The following is a 19,371-nucleotide window of genomic DNA, read 5'->3' as shown; positions in this document are numbered from 1 at the left end:
TCAACTTCAAAAAGAACAGACAAAGACAACCATACAAGAATTAAAATAATAATAAAAGCAACACAACAAACAACAAACCAGACGAACTACAGAAGAAATTGCTACTACATGGTTATTAACGATTATTATTGGCCTAGTAGTAGTAGTAGCAGCCTATTACATGTTTTGTCTCATAGGGGGCAGTGTGGAGACGGTTTCCCCCTGCTTTCAAAGAATGAGGAGGAGATGAAAAGAGGGGGAACTTGCTTCAATTGTCCAAGAAGCCTCACGTCATGGAAAGAGTTACTTTGTTGCAGAGCGCCTGATGGACACATTGTGAGAAAATAACAGGGGTCTGAGGTGGCGTGTTCCGTGTTGATGTTTTGGAATCGTACATCATCATCATCATCAGGCGAGTAATTCCCTATTTTACACTCCCAAGGGCCCGAGGGAAGATGCGCAAGAACCCGTTTACAGGAGAAAAACGGGACAAGTTTGTCTGTGAGGGAATGTAGAGCACCAGGATACCATTATACCCGTTTATTGCAGCAAAACGGACCGCTTTGTCTGGGGAATATGTGCGTCGATCAGTCACTTCTAGGACCTGCGATGTAAAAAACTAAGCCGATGATTGAGGAGTGAACCGCACAAGGTCGCAAACAAATCACCCAGGATTACACCGACCATTGGATTGTTTTAATAGCAGATCGGCTTTTGTTGCTTAACCTGCGTGTGTTTTGGGATGTGCACGGAGCAGAGGACGTCTGTACACGGGAACAATCACGTTGTCATGGGCTTTAAAGCCGCTTTAAAGTTATCGTTAAGCGTTTAAACAAAATAAGCGTGAAAGGGTAAGACTATAGCCCAAATGGGATGAGAGATATTCGTTGTTGCACGTAGCTAGAGATTATAAGCAGTTTGCTTTTGTCATTTGACTCTTGTCAGTGGATTACCATATCATTAATTTTGAATACTCTGTCACGCCATCTCGCACCAAAAAAACAGCTGTCATGTAATGAGAGACAGCGTAGAGATCAACAGATACAACATGTATCAAGATACCACAGCATCACAATAGTTTGTAGACTTGTTTTGGGGGGAGGGCAGCATTGGGGAAAATTTGAGCATTAATAGCCTTTATTATCAAGATGTCGGTCAAAGCCAAAGCCATTTACACATTCCAAAGCGAAAACAAAGAGGAGATCAGCATCCAGGAGAACGAGGAGCTGGTGATCTTTGACGAGCACTCGGTGGACGGCTGGCTGCAGGGCGAGAACAGCCGCGGGCAGCGGGGTCTCTTCCCGGCATCCTATGTGGAGATCATCCGCCCCCGCTCTAACTCCAACCTCACCGACTGCTCTATAAGCCCCGCCGGGTCTCTTGGAAACGACTCCCCGTCGTCCTCTTACTTCCCGTCGGCGCCCAACACGCCTTACCACCAGGGTTACTATGACGACGAAGATGACGATTGGGATGACTGGGATGACAGCTCCACGGTGGTGGAGGACGATGACCACAGGAGAGGGAACGGTGGGGGCGCCAACGGGCATGCCCATCCCCAGAGTAGCCCCATCTCCACCAACCCCAATGTACATTACAGGGGGAAGCCCTTCATGGAGCGGCAGGACAGCATCTCCAGCTCCAGGAAGGGAAGTATGGTGGGTAGGAACTTGAACCGGTTCTCCAGCTTTGTCCGGTCCGGCGTCGAGGCGTTTGTGCTCGGAGATGTGCCCATGATGGCAAAGATCGCAGAGTCGTACACCATCGAGATGGGCCCCAAGGGGCCCCTGTGGAAGGAGAGCCCTCAGCCCTTCTCCTGTTCCATTGAGGACCCCACTAAACAGACCAAGTTCAAGGGCATCAAGACTTACATCTCCTACCGGGTCACACCGAGCCACACAGGTCACCCTGTGTACAGACGCTACAAGCACTTTGACTGGCTGTACAACCGCTTGCTGCACAAGTTCACCGTGATCTCCGTCCCCCACCTGCCGGAGAAGCAGGCGACCGGGCGCTTTGAGGAGGACTTTATAGAAAAGCGCAAGAGGCGGCTGATCCTCTGGATAAACCACATGACCAGCCACCCTGTCCTCTCCCAGTATGAGGGCTTTGAACACTTCCTGATGTGTGGCGACGACAAGCAGTGGAAGCTGGGCAAGCGGCGAGCGGAGAAGGATGAAATGGTCGGTGCACACTTCATGCTGACCTTCCAGATCCCCAACGAGCACCAGGACCTCCAGGACGTGGAGGAGCGCGTTGACTCCTTCAAGGCGTTTGCCAAGAAGATGGACGACAGTGCCATGCAGCTGACACACGTAGCCTCGGAACTCGTGCGCAAGCACCTCGGTGGGTTCCGCAAGGAGTTCCAGCGGCTGGGGAACGCCTTCCAGAACATCAGCCAGGCCTTCATGCTCGACCCACCGCATAACTCGGACGGCCTCAACAACGCCATCTCACACACGGGACGCACATACGAGAACATCGGGGAGTTGTTCGCGGAGCAGCCCAAGTACGACCTCTTCCTCATGCTGGACAAGCTGTCTCTGTACCAGGGCCTGCTTTCCAACTTCCCTGACATCATTCACCTACAGAAAGGTAAAAAACCCTGAAAAAGATACCAAAGCATCAGTGGGTTGTTTGTGTTTGGGTGAGGGGGTGTTACAGGGATGTTTCTGAGCAATAGCAAAAAATACTAATTTCAAGAAAGGTACTAATGAGCACTCCATCCATCCATGAGTGGGAACTTAGTTAGGGCTCCAGAGTGCACCCATTTTGGGCACATATGCACCTAAAAATCTGTAATACCTTAAAATGTGCAGGTCTGTCTATGTGTGGACTGTGCACCTTCCTAAATGATATGATGATGCACCTATATGAAAAGGTTAGGCGCACCAGTGCAACCAACAAAGAGGCTAGTCTGGAGCCCCGCATGACCATAATGACTGGCAAATGTATTCAGACTTCACAGATGTTATTAATCATTGGAGAGGTAATAAGAAGTCATAGTTTTAGTCTTTGATTGTAATTGTTTCTAAATGTCATGTAGAATAGTAATATGCTCAGTGCCAAGTTAAGAATGGTGCTTAGAAACTCCATGGCTTGTTTTCATCATGCTTCTCCTCCAAGGTAATAAGCTCTTCCTTCAAGGGAGTTTGTTATTGATCTGGTGATTTTGCTTATAAGATGTGAAGGTGCTTAATAGAAGTAATGAGGTTGAAAAACATCCACCATGGCAAACTACCATTAACCACTTCCTGTAGATGTCTGGAACCATTTCAGCTCTTCTTCTTCCAACATTCCTTCAGTCTTATCTCACATTATGAATTCCATGACCAAGCAGATTGTAGATGTTTGTGGAAAATTAATGAAGGCTGTTCTTTTCACATTATCAGCAACTACTGTAGCCAGGTTTAAAGGAAAGTGAAACATGTGATTATTGTCGCTGATTGTGGCCGTTCGTTACTCAAATTAACCTCAATTGACTTTAAATGTCACCAATAATAACTCATTGTAACATTGTTACTGCAGTGCTGCCTGGAGGCTGGAGTTGAGGAAGAAATGAGAACAGTTCTAGCGGCGTGCACATAGGGGAAAATGTGGCAAATGCTGCATACCATTCTATTTATTATTTATTTATGTAACCTTCATTTATCCAGGTTGGTCCCACTGAGATCCATGATCACTTTCTTTCCAATGGGAAACAGCTGCTGTGCATTTAGTTACAGACAACAGAACAACAACATAGTATGTCATGATAAAGAAGAGACAATCCTAAAGAAAAGTTTAAGGAGAGACAGAAAGTGAGAATGAGTAAGAAAGGGAGACAGAGGTAGATTAATAGTCAGTCTGCCACAGTTCTAAAACGTTTTAGTCAAATCAGTGACAGCTTCAATAGATTCAACTGCTTGTTTTTAATTCCAAGTCAAGGATAACACAAATCGTTTGTGTCGATGTGCTGACAGCCTGTTTCTTAAAGACATTTTTCTAAAGCCCTCAGTGTGAACAAGCATTCTGTGTCAGTCTGTTAGTAATGCCTGACATTGTAGGTCAAAGGGGTAAGGTTTGCCTCCAGCATCTCAAGTCCTGACACACACACACACAAGCACGCACGCACACACGCACGCACGCACGCACGCACGCACACACACACACACGCACACACGCACACACACACACACACACACACACACACACACACACACACACACATGCCCCTACCCCTCACCCCAGTCTGGTCTGGTGGTGATATTTTCACCAGCTGGCTGAAGTCAAAAACATACTGTTTTAGGCTTGCTGCTGATGTACATATTTTCCTACACTAAAGGACAGTAATCTGAAACATACTGTTTAAAGGGAATCTTCGCAAGTTTTACAAGCCTGATACAAAAGATTAAACTGAAGCCTGATATACTGTATATATCTACCGGTAGGCTATTCATGTTCATGCTGGCTTGCAGCAGGCAAAAAACAATCTATGTTCACAATAGATAAAATATGCGGTTATAAACACAATAAGAGATCACACTTTTTGATTGATTATTTTTATTTTGTATTGATTGAATACTTTATCAGCAGTTCGCATAGAAAAGGCACAGGACAGTACAGTTCAGATACAAGGTCTACTAATAGGATTTAAACCCAAGAAAGCACTATGGCTTGTTTACATTGGGGTAATTTGTACTCACTGAATTAGTCATTGTAGATGATGACAGTGCTACTCTTTTGGTGTAAGAAGGGCTGTGTCATCCAGACTCCAAGTTATTAAAAAGCGTGTATTTCTGTGGTTAAAGTGAAATGCCTCTACCACGTAACCTTCAATAGTGCCAGGCAGCACAGTAACTGCAGGCTACATTATATCTGACATCTGAGATTTCTTCTCTAGGGTAACGTATGCATTTTATAGAAGGTACAGGAATGCAGTTTTTCAAGCCAATAAACCAAGCTTACTCAGAACTTTGGGGTTGATTTCAGTATTTACCACATATGGAACATCTATATAATCAGTGCCATATTATGTTTCAAGTTAAGCCTCTCTTGACAGTGGCTTAATTCAGATCTTCATTCATGGCTCTCAGGGATGTAACCCCTTTGCCTACTGGCCTCATTGGGAAATCAGGTAAGGTCTAGACTCAAGAGACAAAGAAGGCTGTAGCTCAGCAAACCATCAGGATGAAAGGACAATAAATTACCTGACATGAAATTGAACTACACCTGACAGACAGGGCTATAGCCAGGACTGAATGTTTCTCCAAAAGACAGTTATGTTCAAAAGTATACAATTAATGAGCATTAATATATTTGCCACATATGCATGCACACGAGCAACGGGAAATTAAGGATGAGTCTAAACATTGCTCTCAGCAACAGCTATCATTGCAGGAAAAGCATGGTTAAGATTTGTGCTTAATGCTTTATATCAGGGGTCTTCAACGTTTTCAGGCCAAGGACCCCTTAGTCGAGAGAGAGAGAGAAAGAGATGAAGCACAACCCATAGATACCAGATACAGTAGTACAGCACAATCATCATTGTATTTGGGATTCATGTCAATTTGTTTTCAGATATTTAACCACCTGAACCGTCAATATTTAATACACTTGACCTTTCACTCTGTACTTAGTCTGCTCTTTTTCTCCTCTACACCAAACCTCTTTGGCGAAAATAGACGATCTACAAGCTCACAACGCCTCACGCTGCGAGGCGTTGTGAGCTTGTAGATCTGCTATTTTAGGCTAAAGTTATCAGAATATGGACGCTAGGGTTCAAGTGGTTAATATAAAAAAGGAGAAAAAAGGTTTCTATCACACAAAGATTTGGAGGACCCCCTGTAGTAACTCTGAGGACCCCCTGTTGAAGACCCTTGCTTTATATTGAGACGAAGCTGCTGTGAAGGTTATCTGAGGATGATGCACCAAAATAATGAAGAAATTATGAGATGATTTAAAACTTTGTTTTGCCAATAAAGCTAATTGTGACATCATTAGGTTTAATCTCATTCAAAAGACAGTGATAAAAGTGTCAAGTAACCTAATCTGTAAACATCTGCAGCAGGAAGCTGATCCTGTGGTCTTTTTATCCCCCATGCCACTCAGCCTGGTGCACTGGCTTTTAAGGTCTCTCTTGTACCAATACAATAGGGAATCTGTGAAGGTGCGTCTGCATCTCAGGCCACTAAACCTCCCAAATCCCCTGAAAGAATCCAGAGGACTTGACCTCAGTGTCCTCAATAGTAGCTATGAGCATGAGGCATGTCTTCCCAACAATGGCAAACAAAAATGACGTGTGGTCTTTTATAAAGGTTAAAGTCCTTTACATGGAATACACCTCAGTACCAGCAATACATCTGTCAGGGCAGAAGACAAAGTAAACATTGAGGTCATTTTTGTGTATTCTACTGTACTACTCATAGTTACTGCTCTTTGACTTTGTAGGCCAGAGGTGTCTAAGGGCTTTGTTCTCATACGATGTCACAAGCAGCCATGTCGACAAGGAACCATTTGGTATCAGTGGCAGGGAGTGGCCCTGATACTGGTTTGTCAGAATAATAAGCATGTTATCTGACTGAATCAGTGAGTCTGTGTGCTAACGGCCTGCATTTCCAGTAATGCCAGTCTCACTTTATTCCCAGTATTCCCAGTGAGGGACACGTGCACCTGTAAACGGAGCCTTCTCCTGCCCTGTCCTGTCTTGTCTCTAAGATGCAGTGGAGTAAAAGTGAGCCTATTGGAAATTGGAAATACTCAAGTATACTTCCTCTTTTCTTCATGATGTTGATAAAGGTCAGCCCAACCAAAACATTTTGATAGTTTTTTTTAAATAATACATAAGTGCTGCCAAATAGAAACGCACCGTTTGAATTCAGTCACGGTTTGATAAGCCTATTGTTTGTATAATGATTATTGTTTTAACTTGACGCAATGCAGCTGTTAGTGATAAGTGAATTCATTTTCTGGGCCAATGGCTTCTCTAATCTCTACAACTTAACAGCATTAGTTTGACCAATTACAGCCCTAAAGGTTATGTAACCGTTCAGTTAGTTTACAGCCCTGATTTAATATCTTTGATGGCAACATCCATAATATGCATTGCATGTACAGTTTTCAGCACTGTTGGTGGTGGTGGGTTAAGGATGTCTGTCTTTCTGGCCCTCAAGTCAAAATGTCAACAAGATATCTCACAAGCTATCTACTAGGCAGATTGCAGAACCCCTTGGGCATGGCTTTTCCCACAGCGTTGAAGACTGTGTACAGTTTTGATTGTTTGTCAGTGAATACATACTCCTACGTTTAGAGCTGTTTCTGGTGGAGTGACATGTCCGCTTGTGTACTTACTTGGAGCCCCATCAGCTCAGACCATGCTGTATTTGTTTTGGGGCGAGGCTAGCTTAATTTCAAACAGACTTCTGGGAATCGCAGTTATATAACAGATTGCTGTAATGACTAAGTAGCTACAGTACCACTGAAGACAAAAGCTGACTTTGGAATTACCTGAGGAGATCAGCTGTTGTCACCAAAAAATGAAAGTTACACAGTATGACCTGACCCCTAGACCAAAATCTAAAGCCTGATCTATATTTTGTCGCACCATATTGTTACACAACAAAAATAGCAGATCTACAAGTTATGTCTAGAGACAATGGTCTTGAAAAAGATCTGTTGTCAAACACTTAAAAAAAAAAGAAAACAGGCAAAGATGAGTGAGATCAGATACTCTTACAGTCTGGTACAACCTCAGTCCAACAAGCTATACGAAAATGAAAGTTATGTCCCTTTCTCAAGGGCAACTCAACATTTGTTATTCATTTCCACAGCTCTAATTGTCACAGCCGTTCTATAGGGATTAGTCAAAATCCCACTTTCCTAATCTCTAAATGACTGTTGCCCCATATCAGTGAATGAGAGTTGGGTTTGGAGGCAGGGAATAAGGACAAGGCTCTCACCTTGTGGATGTTGAGTGTAATGGTTAAAATGCTTAACCCTTTCAGTGCCCAGAATCACCACTAGAGGGCGCCCAATGGCCATAGAATCCACCATAGACATACGCTGTATATGCACAAGCCGTGCGCAGCCATGACGCGCCTGAACACTTTCCTTTGTGCATGAACAGGAACAGGATGAAGTTAGCTTGAAGTTAGCTATTGGCTACCAAGCATTTTAGAAGCCCTATTTTCGATTTAGCCGTGATTAAACCTTGCACAGCTCATGGATATGCATGGAACAGAGAAAATGAGCTCTAAAGATCCTGGATTGCATTGGAGTGGATGGGAAATATCGGCGGCGCGACGCTCTCACGGGCCGTGTAAACAGATGACAGAAAATTTAGCCTGGTGCTTCTGTAAGGCCTCTGGAAAAAAAAATGTAAAAAAAAAAAAAAGCCGAACTAGTTCGGGATTGGCACCCCGAACGTTAATAAGGTCCAAACTATCCCGAACTAGTTCGGGATAGGCACAATAAGAGTTAAAACACACGTAAAAAGACATGTACCACCTACTAGTGCCAGCCTTGGATGAAGATCACGTTATTGTCAATTAACACAAGGTAATTGAAATGTGTCTTTTCCCTCCTAGGCGAACGCACAATTCCCTGCATTACATATGTCAGCGAGTTCACCAGTGCCAGAGGGCACCAGGCATTTATTACCAGCCACCCTACAGTCACTGTTTTACAAGTGAATGCACACCCCTCTTGGATTGAAACAGTAACCTTTGAGTCAATAGTCAGCCGCCCTAGTTCAAGGCCAACCTGCCTGAAAAGTTACCCCCCCCCCCCCCCCTCCCCTCCACAGACCTAGAGTCAGTAAGAAATCTAAGGATAATGTCATCATTGACTGTCATGGATTAATAACTGATTCATAATTTTACAAGACGACATGGGCAGTTCACTCCAATTAATATGCTTTATTTAGTCAAACATTGTAGGAAAAACTGTAGGGCAGCGTAAACAGAGACAGTGTTGGAGAGAAAGATGAGAGGGAAACGGTTTACAGTAAGAGAGACAGACACTAGCAAAGCTAAGAGTAAGACTGTATAGGAGAGACAGGCTGTATGAAAGCCAAGATGGAGAATGTTGGATAGAGACAGTGTAGGAGAGACAGGCAGTAGGAAAGCTGAGAGAGTGACAGTGCTTCATGCGGATGTTAAGAATGTTCTTCAGATCTAGGAACAGCTGTGACAACAGAACAGACACAAGCCCATTACAAGATCTTCCTGTCCACTCAGTCTTTCTTCTTCTTCTTCATCCCTTCATCATGGTCTCTCTCCCCCTTTCTGTACTCATTACTTTTCCTAATCCTCCTCTTCCTTTCTCCTCCTCCCTTGCTCGCACCTCTGTCCTCATCTTTCTGTTTCTGGAAAAGAAGGATCTTGTCCTCTCTTCACCCCTTCCTTCAACCACCTACTAATCTTCTCAAGTTTTATTATTAATTATTATCAGTTAAAATGAAAGTATTTAATGGTTATTACAGGGCTATGTCACTAGTCCATTGTAAATAAGTCAGAACTGGCAATCAGATATGAAATATGAAAGATTAAGATTGTGTTCTTAATCTTCAGACAGACTTTGAGATTTTGGGTGGTCTTACTATCTTGAAAATCGTCACAACAATTAAATAAACAGATTTTGATATCGTTTTTCAAATATAGTTCACAAAGTTATTTATTATGGAAGACAAAATCATGAAATATAGTAGAAACGCAATTACATTCCAATGAATATGAATTGAGTACTGTACATAAATAACTAGAACAAAACAGATGTTTCCATCTTACATGCTTCTGGACACGCTGCAGGGTCTCTGGTGAACCTGTGACCTGCAGGTTTGGGGTGTTTTAGGGGCGAGCTCCATCTGGACTTAATAAATCTGATTTAAAGAGAAGATTCTATAAGGGGTGTAGTATACGATACGTTCACCTCTCTAGCAGACACATGTTTACAGTTTACAGTTTAGGCATTTAGCAGACGCTTTTAATCCAAAGAGACTTACAATAAGCAGATACAAAAACATCACAAGATAATATGTCAGTACATCAACAGCAATATAACAAGTGCAAATGGATATCTATCTAGAAAAAAAACACAATATAATCAAAGTTCTAAGAAACCTAAGAAACAAATGCTAACTATCTTCATGTATGGTCATTGATTTTCTGCAGTGCTAAGGGTTTAAGTGGAGTCTGAAGAGGTGAGTCTTCATTCCACGGCGAAAGCTAACGAGTGAGTCCGTTGTTCTAAGTGCGACAGGGAGTTTATTCCACAACTTGGGGGCCAGGAGGGCGGCAAACTGTCTCGGACGGGTGGATTTTTGCCCTGGAGTTTTTAGCGAGGTGTGTACGATGATAGGTGTAACTGTAGGTTAGAAGAAGGTCACATAGTTTGATTGCCGATCATTACAAGGAGGAGAGCAAAGGTCAAGGAGAGCAGCAGAGGTCAAAGCTTTAGGTAATAGATGAAACATCATGTTCTTTTGTGATACAGAGAGAGGATGTAAAGAAATAAGATGCAGGGAGGAAAAGTCCAGCATCTTCTGCACAAGGGATGGGACCATATGAAAATGTAATGTCACGATTATTGTGACCAATAGTGATTTACGATATTATTGAGATAATCAAAATATCCCTAACATCCATTATTCTGGGGGCAGAACGGTTGCCAAAAATAGCCGATATACAAGCTCACAACAACAAGCTCATGCGACGCGTTGTGAGCTTGTAGATTGGCTATTTTTGGTAAAGAGATTTGTTAGAGAGTGAGTATTTACAGGTCCATTTGACCAATTATTAAGTGGTGCCAGATATGCAGCTCGGCAATTAAAAGCTGAATTGTTCCAAGTTTATGACAGAGGACAATTTTACGATAAATAAAATCTCCACAGTACGATTATTGTGAGTGTTTTTAATCACGATAATAGCGTCCCTATTCTGCACGTCTCTCTTCACCTGAACTCTGCTTTTACTCTGCCTTCATTGGCCTGGAACAAACGTTTTAAATGCTGTTTCTCCCCCAGTTGTCCCTTCACTTCCTGGCTTTTAGTTCCCCCCTACCTTAATGACCTCATCACAAAGCTGCTTGTCTTGGCTGTTATACAGACATTGTTTGATACTGTATATCAAGTAATGTTGTAGTTATACTTGGAACGTATATGTTCCAGCAGGGAGGGTTTAGGCCATGTTGTTTTCTTCACTGAGCAACTTATACTTAACACTACATGTGATGGAGTATGTCAATGTCATTGATGTGAGGGAAAACATATAGTATTGGTGTAAGATGTATTAGATTTATGTTGATATTTTATGACCAATGACAGTTTATTTTCCAATAATAACCATCTCACTGTAGCACGACTGTACAGCATCTTGCTTATTACATGGATACAATTGCGAACAAAAGTAATGTGAAACTGAAATCTTCAAAATGTTTTTATTAGCTAAAATGTTTCTGCTTCCATAGCAATGTACTCAGGGGCCCCTTGGGCGCACGCACGAAATGTTGGAATTATTTCGGTTTTTTTCTGTAAATTATTAGGGTTTTGGGGGGTTAAAACGGGTGCGGGCTGCAGTATCAATGAACAGTAATTAATAGGCTAATACAAAGAATTGAGTTCCCAGCTGCACTTCATTCCAACAACACATTTCCAAATATAAACTAACACTCCCCCTCCAAACACACAGTAGAGTAAATGATGCATCATCGTGGGGACAGTTGTAAAGTACTGTTTGTTTATTCATATTAAGCAAGACGATGATCACACAAAAAATACATTTTATTTAATGAAAAAATTAAAAAAAAACTTGGGTGGGTGGCCAGCTTTAATGTACTATAAACAGGGAAGTGCAACGTCTGTGCAAACTTTCATACATATGGACACTGTTCTGCAGGTCAGAAATAACTACAGAACACCTGGATTGACCTATGAGAATTGAGCTGTTTAAAGCTGTTCAATAAGCAAACTGAATCAGTTGTTTGAATTAGGGGGTTCCAGGGGGTCCCCACCAGCAATGTTTGAAGAAAATCTGGAACATATGAAAAAAAACACAAATCTTGTATGGAGGTCCCTGGCACTAAATATTTTCAGATGGGTGTCAAATAGATATTAATTTGGAGGTCCACTGAACCACTGCACTAGACCAGCCCCATCTCCTCAACTCTTTCTTCTCTGGTAATTTCTTATGCTCTGCCTGGGCCACTGTTCTGGTTTCAATAAGAAAAGAGTAAATCTAGTTTGAAGGTCTGAAGGTTTGGACTCCATACTGCTTCACCTCTTTGAGCCTCAGCCAAGGCACATCCTTTTATTTATGACCACCATCAGGTAGAGACCATTCATTCACGCAGGGTGGGATGGTGTAGAGATCCTGACCGTTGACCAGTGGTGGGAGGACTTGGAAGTACTCATATTTTTAACTCAAATAAAAGTAGCAATACCACAATGTAAAAATAAACTGTAAAGGCCTGTATTCAAGACATACATTAATTTCCACCACTGCCATTGCTTAAAACGTTATACGCTCCATGACAACCATGTGTTCTTGAGTGAAATATTTTAACCCTACCTCTTCACTTCATTGTAGGTTGCCCAGGTGATATGCTACTGTAGCTACACACACATACAGTACCACTTTGTTATAGGTGCTCTAAGTAAAAATTTTTAGTTAAAAAAAATAGTTTAAGCTCTATTCAGATTGTAATTGCTATTAAGTGTTACTTGGTTCATTAACAGGTCCCTGTCTCTCTAGCTATTTGGTAAACAGAAAATACATTTTCAGGTGGGTCACCAATTATATCCAACAATCAGGAGAGTGTACCCATGTATCAGCTTACATTGTATTGTATTCCATTTCCAATACCAATTGTGTCTGCTCATTTATTTATTTCACTTGTTTATTTCACTTACTTATTGTTATCTGAACAACACGAGAGAGTGTTAGAAGCAGTAAGAATATGGAACTACCGGTATATAACAGTTATTTTATAAAGAAAAGTACTTAAAGTAACACAGTACTTATTGTAAGTCGCTCTGGATTAAGTGTGTCTGCTAAATGCCTAAACTGTAAACTGTAAAGTAACACAGTACAATGCTACATAAGATCATCTAGTGATAGCTAGGTACACTTAAGTTCTGTCCTTTTAGGCGTGTCACTTGATGAAAACAACAGATTTTTAACTGAAAAGGTTTAAAATGAATGAATTAATTTGTATTACTATCTTGACAAAAGCAAAGACTTAATATATACCTTAGTTTAGGCTACATATCTAAATTATATGTTGAACATCTGGTTTGCTTTATTGACACCTTATTGGTCTCATCTGAATAAAGCTGATGGAATAATGTACTAGTATTTGTTGCAGAATAGAGATGCAATTTGTGAGACAGATGTGATGAGACATTGTTGTTGTTTGTTATTGTCTCTCTAATGAATGGTGTTATTTAGAATAGATTTCCATTTTTAAGGGAGATAATGCTCCCTTTGAACCTTTTCCTATAGGCAGTAAGAAAGCCGAGAGAGAAAGAGAGAGAGAGAGAGAGAGAGAGAGAGAGAGAGAGAGAGAGAGAGAGAGAGAGAGAGAGAAATTGTAGCTAAACTGAGAGGGAGACAGTGCAGAATGATGCTGTATTTCTAAAACATGAAAGCAAACGTGACACAACAGAAAACACTGAACGACAAGATCCTTGTTCAAATGAATGTCGATGAATAATGACACGTTTCCGTGACAACAGTGGTCCTCCTGGCTCCTGCTAAACGACAGGACAAAACCACCTGTTGAAAGTTTGAACGAGTACAAAAGGGAACAGAGTGATGTGAAACCTGATCGCGCTGATCTGGGAGCCCGTTATGTAAAGAGGTATAATCTCTGGCGTTGGCTTGCAGGTCACCTGTCCTGTACGGACCTGATATGTGCTCATAGAGTCAGACATTCATGGAGAACTGCTGCTAGGTTCTGGATCAGTGACTCTCGGACTTCGTTCATTTCAAGAACCCCCATAATTCTGAAGTGTACAACTAGAACCAAATGGACCCCTGTGGGTCCATTTGGTCCAATTGTACACTTCAGAGTTACAGACTTTGTAAGGGTACATTTGGAACCCCCTCAAGGAAACCTGTTCCTGGACCACCGTTCTGGATCACAACCAAAGTAATGTGTGTTGTAGAAATTAAGTGTGCCGGGCGCATACAGTACCACATACTGGCATTGCCACATAGTGCATACCGTAGGCGTTGATGCCTGACGACGTCGCCGGTTTGATTCCCGATCCGGAAGACCTTTGCCACATGTCACTCCCTGTCTCTCCTACCATTTCTGTCCTATCCAATAAAGGCATACTGTAAAAGCCCAAAAACAAACCTTGAAAATGAAATTAAGTGTGCCTTTGTGCCAGATAACTGACAGGAATGGAGGCTAAACTCTTAAAGCTCGGAATAATTGTAAATGATACAGTTCCAAAATGTAGGCTATTCATTTAGATAGCATTCATGGCCTTGCGCCCATCTATCTACTGTGACTAGAGCAGCACCCCCTCCTTTCTTGTGTTCCATAGTGAAGTCCAGTTGACTATAGCCTCCCCTCCAGGGAGGGCCCTGGCAGGTCCTCTGCACTGTAATCTGGACAAGAGGTTAGCTGTCTCCCATATGGCAACACATTAGACAGCCACAGGCAGCTGTGATCGCTTAAAAAGGGAAAGATGCGTGTGTGTGCCCAGATGTGTGTGCCGGAGTTACCTCTGTATCAACAGCCGTGACAGAGTGGGGTCTATTTCGCTTTTCCATAGGAGGTGCGCGTGTGTGTGTTGTTCATATACACAATGTATTTGTCACATATCTACTTCTCAATACTACATATTTCTGTAAGTTCATATGTGTATGTATTAGTTACATTTCTGTATGTATTTCTCACAGATCAATATTACACAGTAAAGATTCCACCCAGGCTTATTGTCCATTCATTAGGCATTATAAAACGCTTTTGTCACTATAATCACGCAGTACAAATATAATAATATAATATATACTACTATGATGTAACAAAAAGAAACATATTTTGCACACCTACACATATTTAGTGGGAAAACAGCTAAATAGGACAAACAGTTTGCCTTTAATGACATGCCCAAAATGGTAATGCTGCTATCATTTCACCTCTACACCAAATCTCTTAGCCAAAAATAGCCAGTCTACAAGCTCGCAACGTGTCGCAATTGGGACATGTTGTGAACTTGTAGATCTGCCATTTGTGTAGAGTGCTTTCTGCAGAATAGGGATGCTTGGGTTCAAGTGGTTAAATAACTGTAACGATTTATGCATATATTGTACATTTAGTGACTTTGGCAGGCTTGTAAACATAAACAACCACTACAATCTAAGTGGCACAGCATTGACTTGGTCCAGAGCCAATCAGGGCTTACCAACTTGCACAAACCAATGACAGCTCATATATTTACCAAACCTCCATTCTATCATTTATGATGCACGCACGCACTCACAGTCCACATTTATAAAATACATTACAAGGGGCATAAATATTCAGTTGCTTCTGATGTCCCACATGCTTGCAACAACATGTGTCTCAGTGCTTGAATCCAAATCCAAAGTCCAGGCTGTACAGAATCAACACATGCATATGAGCTTATTCACAGTCAGCATTGGTCATACACTTTAGTCTGTTATTACCAACACCTGATAAATAATTATGGCTACAGATAGCACCTTCTCCTCCAAATAGATCGACTTCCTATAATGGAGGAGACACACACACACACACACACACACACACACACACACACACACACACACACACACACACACACACACACACACACACACACACACGTCTGGGCAGCGTAAATCTGGTTGTGAAGGAGAGTACAGATGTCTGACGGTACGCCATGTTTTCTCTCCCAGAAAGACAAAGTTGAGTTTATTTTACTGTTGCTGAATTATCAACACTCTGACTGCCAGACAATAACCACTGATCCATCTTTGTTTTAGGATCTTCCTATTTGCTTGCTTGTTCCCTTTCTTTATTTTTCTTGGGTCTCTTGAATTCCTTCCCTCTTTTCTCCCTCCCTTCCTTCCCCCATTATTTGTCCCCTCCTTTCCTTCCCGCCAGGTTTTGTGCAACATTGTCATTGTCATTTGATCAGTGAATATCAGTTGCACAAGTTTCTTAAATGACTTCTAGCTGGTTTAGCTGAGCTAAAATGTCGACTACACCCTTTCCCTGGCTGGTCTCTGAAAACAGTTGAAGACACAGATTTTCTTTCAGGTGCCCTCTATGAATATGTACCGGTATTATGGACTAATCATTACCGTATCCAACCAATCAGTGGTTGTTGTGTGATTTCGACTCTACCATGTAGATTGACAAATGTTGGCTGTATGGGGGTTAATCTACACATAGTTCAATTTATGTTGCACTCTTTCTGCTCTATAGCACCATTGGAGTTACTTTGCTTCTGATTTGGCTAAAAGCTGGTAAGGTTAGCCAAGTCCATTAGTTCCAAACTGTATACAACTTCTCTCCCATCTCTCTGTCCTCCCACCATCTCAATCTCTTCTTCCACCCCATTCTCCATCTCTCCCTCCCTCTCATATGACTCTATCTTATCTTCTTTCTCCCCTCTTCTCACTGTCTTCGTTTCTCTGCCAGTATCTCCTTCTTCCAAACAATCTTACTTCTTACATATATTTCCCTCCCTTCCAATCTCTGTCTGTCTGTCTGTCTGTCTGTCTGTCTGTCTGTCTGTCTGTCAGTGGCGTCAGTTTGGGTTTTGTTAGTTTCTACGGTTTCTTGGGCTGGAACGGTTGTTCAAGTGCAGCCAATTAACAATAGGCCTAATACATTGCACCTGTGGAGCTGACCTGCGGAACCTGGGAATTTACCATTTTGTCAAGATGGGGAAGTGTGGAGAATATAATTATAATACCTTGTTAAAGTGACCATTTTGTAACATTTTGCATTTGTAGTTATTTTACTGTAATTTAACAACATAATAACCAGCACATAGACAAAGAGACATTCATGGATTTATATTTAAAAGTAACTTTTATTTTCCCCCCTGGACCCAGGGTATGGCAGCTGCAGACCCCTGCAATACCCAATTGACACCCCTGCTGTCTTTCTGTCAGTCAGTCTGTCTGTCTAACTCTCTCTCTCTTTCTCCATCTCTCTCTCTGTCTCTGTGTGTGTTTCTCCCTCTCTCGCTCCTTTTCTCCCTCTTTTCCTCTCTCGCTCACTCATTTGCTCGCTCTGTCAAATGTTTCCTACTGTTGGCTTCGGTCCTGCTCTGCCTGATAACGCTGACAATGCACCCGCATCCACATCCATCAGACACAATGGAGCCCAGTTGTCTTTACTGTGACATCTCTGAACAGACCTGTGCATAATGCCTCCTTATGTGTCCCAGATTAAATAAATAAACATGCAGTATAATTATATGGTTGACAGTTGGATAGCGTTGTTGGTGAGGTAATGATTGATGTGTAGCCTTTTAGCTACTGTAAACTAGTGTGTGCACTGTGCAGTGATTTATGACATCATAGCAATCAACTGATGTGTCTTGGCGTCGTTGCTACAGTCCTTGACTGCTGTGACCTTTGAGAGAGTTTTACCACTGGCAAATCTTAGCCATATATGCTTTTTATTAATTGAAGGAAGGTTTGATGTGTGTTAGCTACTGTGTTGTATCATGACGTTAAAGATATATGAGCAAATTTTGCCAAGCATAGTAATAGTGTTGCCAACTACAATATTCAACCCACGCTGAAAGGCTGCGGCTATTATTGAACAGTGCCACCAGCACAGAATTTACCTAACCTTAATACTTTTTCACCCTTTTTTTCCTCCCCAAATTTAGTCATTATGCCAATTCATTCCACCCCACACACACTGTGTGTGTGTTGTTACTACTGTTGTACCAACTGTCTCACCTGCCAGTGAGGAAGGAGCACTGGGTACTCTGACAACAACAGTTCCAACTTGCATCATTCTTAACTTGCATAATTCCTGAGTCGGCCGGTGCCCAACGGGCAGAAACATAAAAGGGTGAAATAGGAAGATATAAGGTTTATGCCCCACAGCAACGATATTAGAGCAGGTATAAAAGTGTCAGCAGATTCAGTTACCAGAAACGCTGCCATGGTCAGTCAGGCCTACTCCTCCAGTGCAGGATGAGGTCCCATTAGATGTGCTCCTGTTGGGGTTAATGGCCGTGGTTCCTAACAAGTGTTGTTCCTCAGTACAGGGACGTGAACATTCCAGTCAGTCTTTGTGTTCCCTTTGCTTTTCGGCTCCAAAGTTCAAGTAAAACCACTCATCTGTTCAGCAGATGATGTGTTGAATGTATGCATGCATGGACACAGAGCTGACACAGGACTAATACTTTTTTACTGGCATGTTCCTGCAGATGGCTGTACATCACTTTGTCATTAGTGAATATTAGCTTTATAGATTTGTTTATTACAAAAGTACTTGTTCTACAGTGTTGTTCCACAGATTGGGAGGAACGGTTAATTACTGCGCGCCAAAGCTGCTTGTTTGAGGCACAAAGGTATCCGAGAGGTTCCTTTGATGCATTCCCTGGCGAGTGTTACTATGCCTAGGAGGGGATCGCCACAAGGACATCAAAATAAGTGTAATGAAACAAGAATGGAAATTTGTATTTCAAAGTTTCTTTTTGGTCTAAAGGGAGTACAAGCTAAATTGTGTTCTGCTGTGTTACTGGTAACTTAACGATTGCCAGAAAACCCCCACAACAATGTTTGCACAGATGCCATAAAGTCCTGACATCATGCAGTATCAGCTAATAATAGTGAAAGAAGGCAAGAAGCTATTGAAAACAGCAGTTGAGCTACAGAGAGAATTAAATGTTGGTGCCATACTCGATTCTATACAGTGTTTGTCCAGCAGAAACCTTTATCTCCATATTTCAAGAAGCCTTTTATTTATTTTGTAAATTAATGCTCTACTACTGCCATCGTACATACTGTGCATTGCACAAAAGGAGCATAATTAGCTGATCTACAAGCTCTAAACATGTTGCATCATGATGTGTTGTAAACTTATAGATCTGGAAGGTTGGCTATTTTGACTGTATGTGGGTTTTATAGATATGTAAGCAGTGAAAAGTATACAACTGTAAATAACAGTGTGATTTGGCATTTGGATATACAAGGTTTTCGGTTTCCACTTGACAGCGACGACCTGCATTAACCTTAGAAATGTCATGTGAGTGCACTGCACACTAATACTGTGTAAGTACCTAAGGAGACAAACCAGTCGTGCTACTGATACAGTATGTTTATTTTCTCATATATTTACACTAATATGCTGCATTGAGAGGCTATTTTAAAGTACAGTGTTTCCCTCATGTCCTGTGCAGCGTCTGTTTCTGGACATTCCTTGTCG

At 41.9% G+C, this 19,371-nt stretch overlaps 1 protein-coding gene across 1 annotated transcript in view; it reads left to right on the top strand.

Moving 5' to 3' along the window:
- The first annotated feature begins 1,124 nt into the window (after positions 1–1,124).
- snx33 (sorting nexin 33) overlaps positions 1,125–19,371 on the top strand; it is a 33,649-nt gene continuing 15,402 nt past the window's right edge. Inside the window, exon 1 of the mRNA XM_080736090.1 lies at positions 1,125–2,574. Coding sequence (XP_080592216.1) covers positions 1,128–2,574 — 1,447 coding nt within the window. The 5' untranslated portion in view covers positions 1,125–1,127. The remainder of the gene's footprint in view (positions 2,575–19,371) is intronic.

This window comes from Nannobrachium achirus (assembly GCF_963921795.1).
Source record: "Nannobrachium achirus genome assembly, chromosome: 11".
Lineage (NCBI taxonomy): Eukaryota > Metazoa > Chordata > Actinopteri > Myctophiformes > Myctophidae > Nannobrachium > Nannobrachium achirus.
The sequence above is the reverse complement of the archived record's forward strand: the minus strand, read 5'-3'. Positions and strand labels throughout refer to the sequence as shown.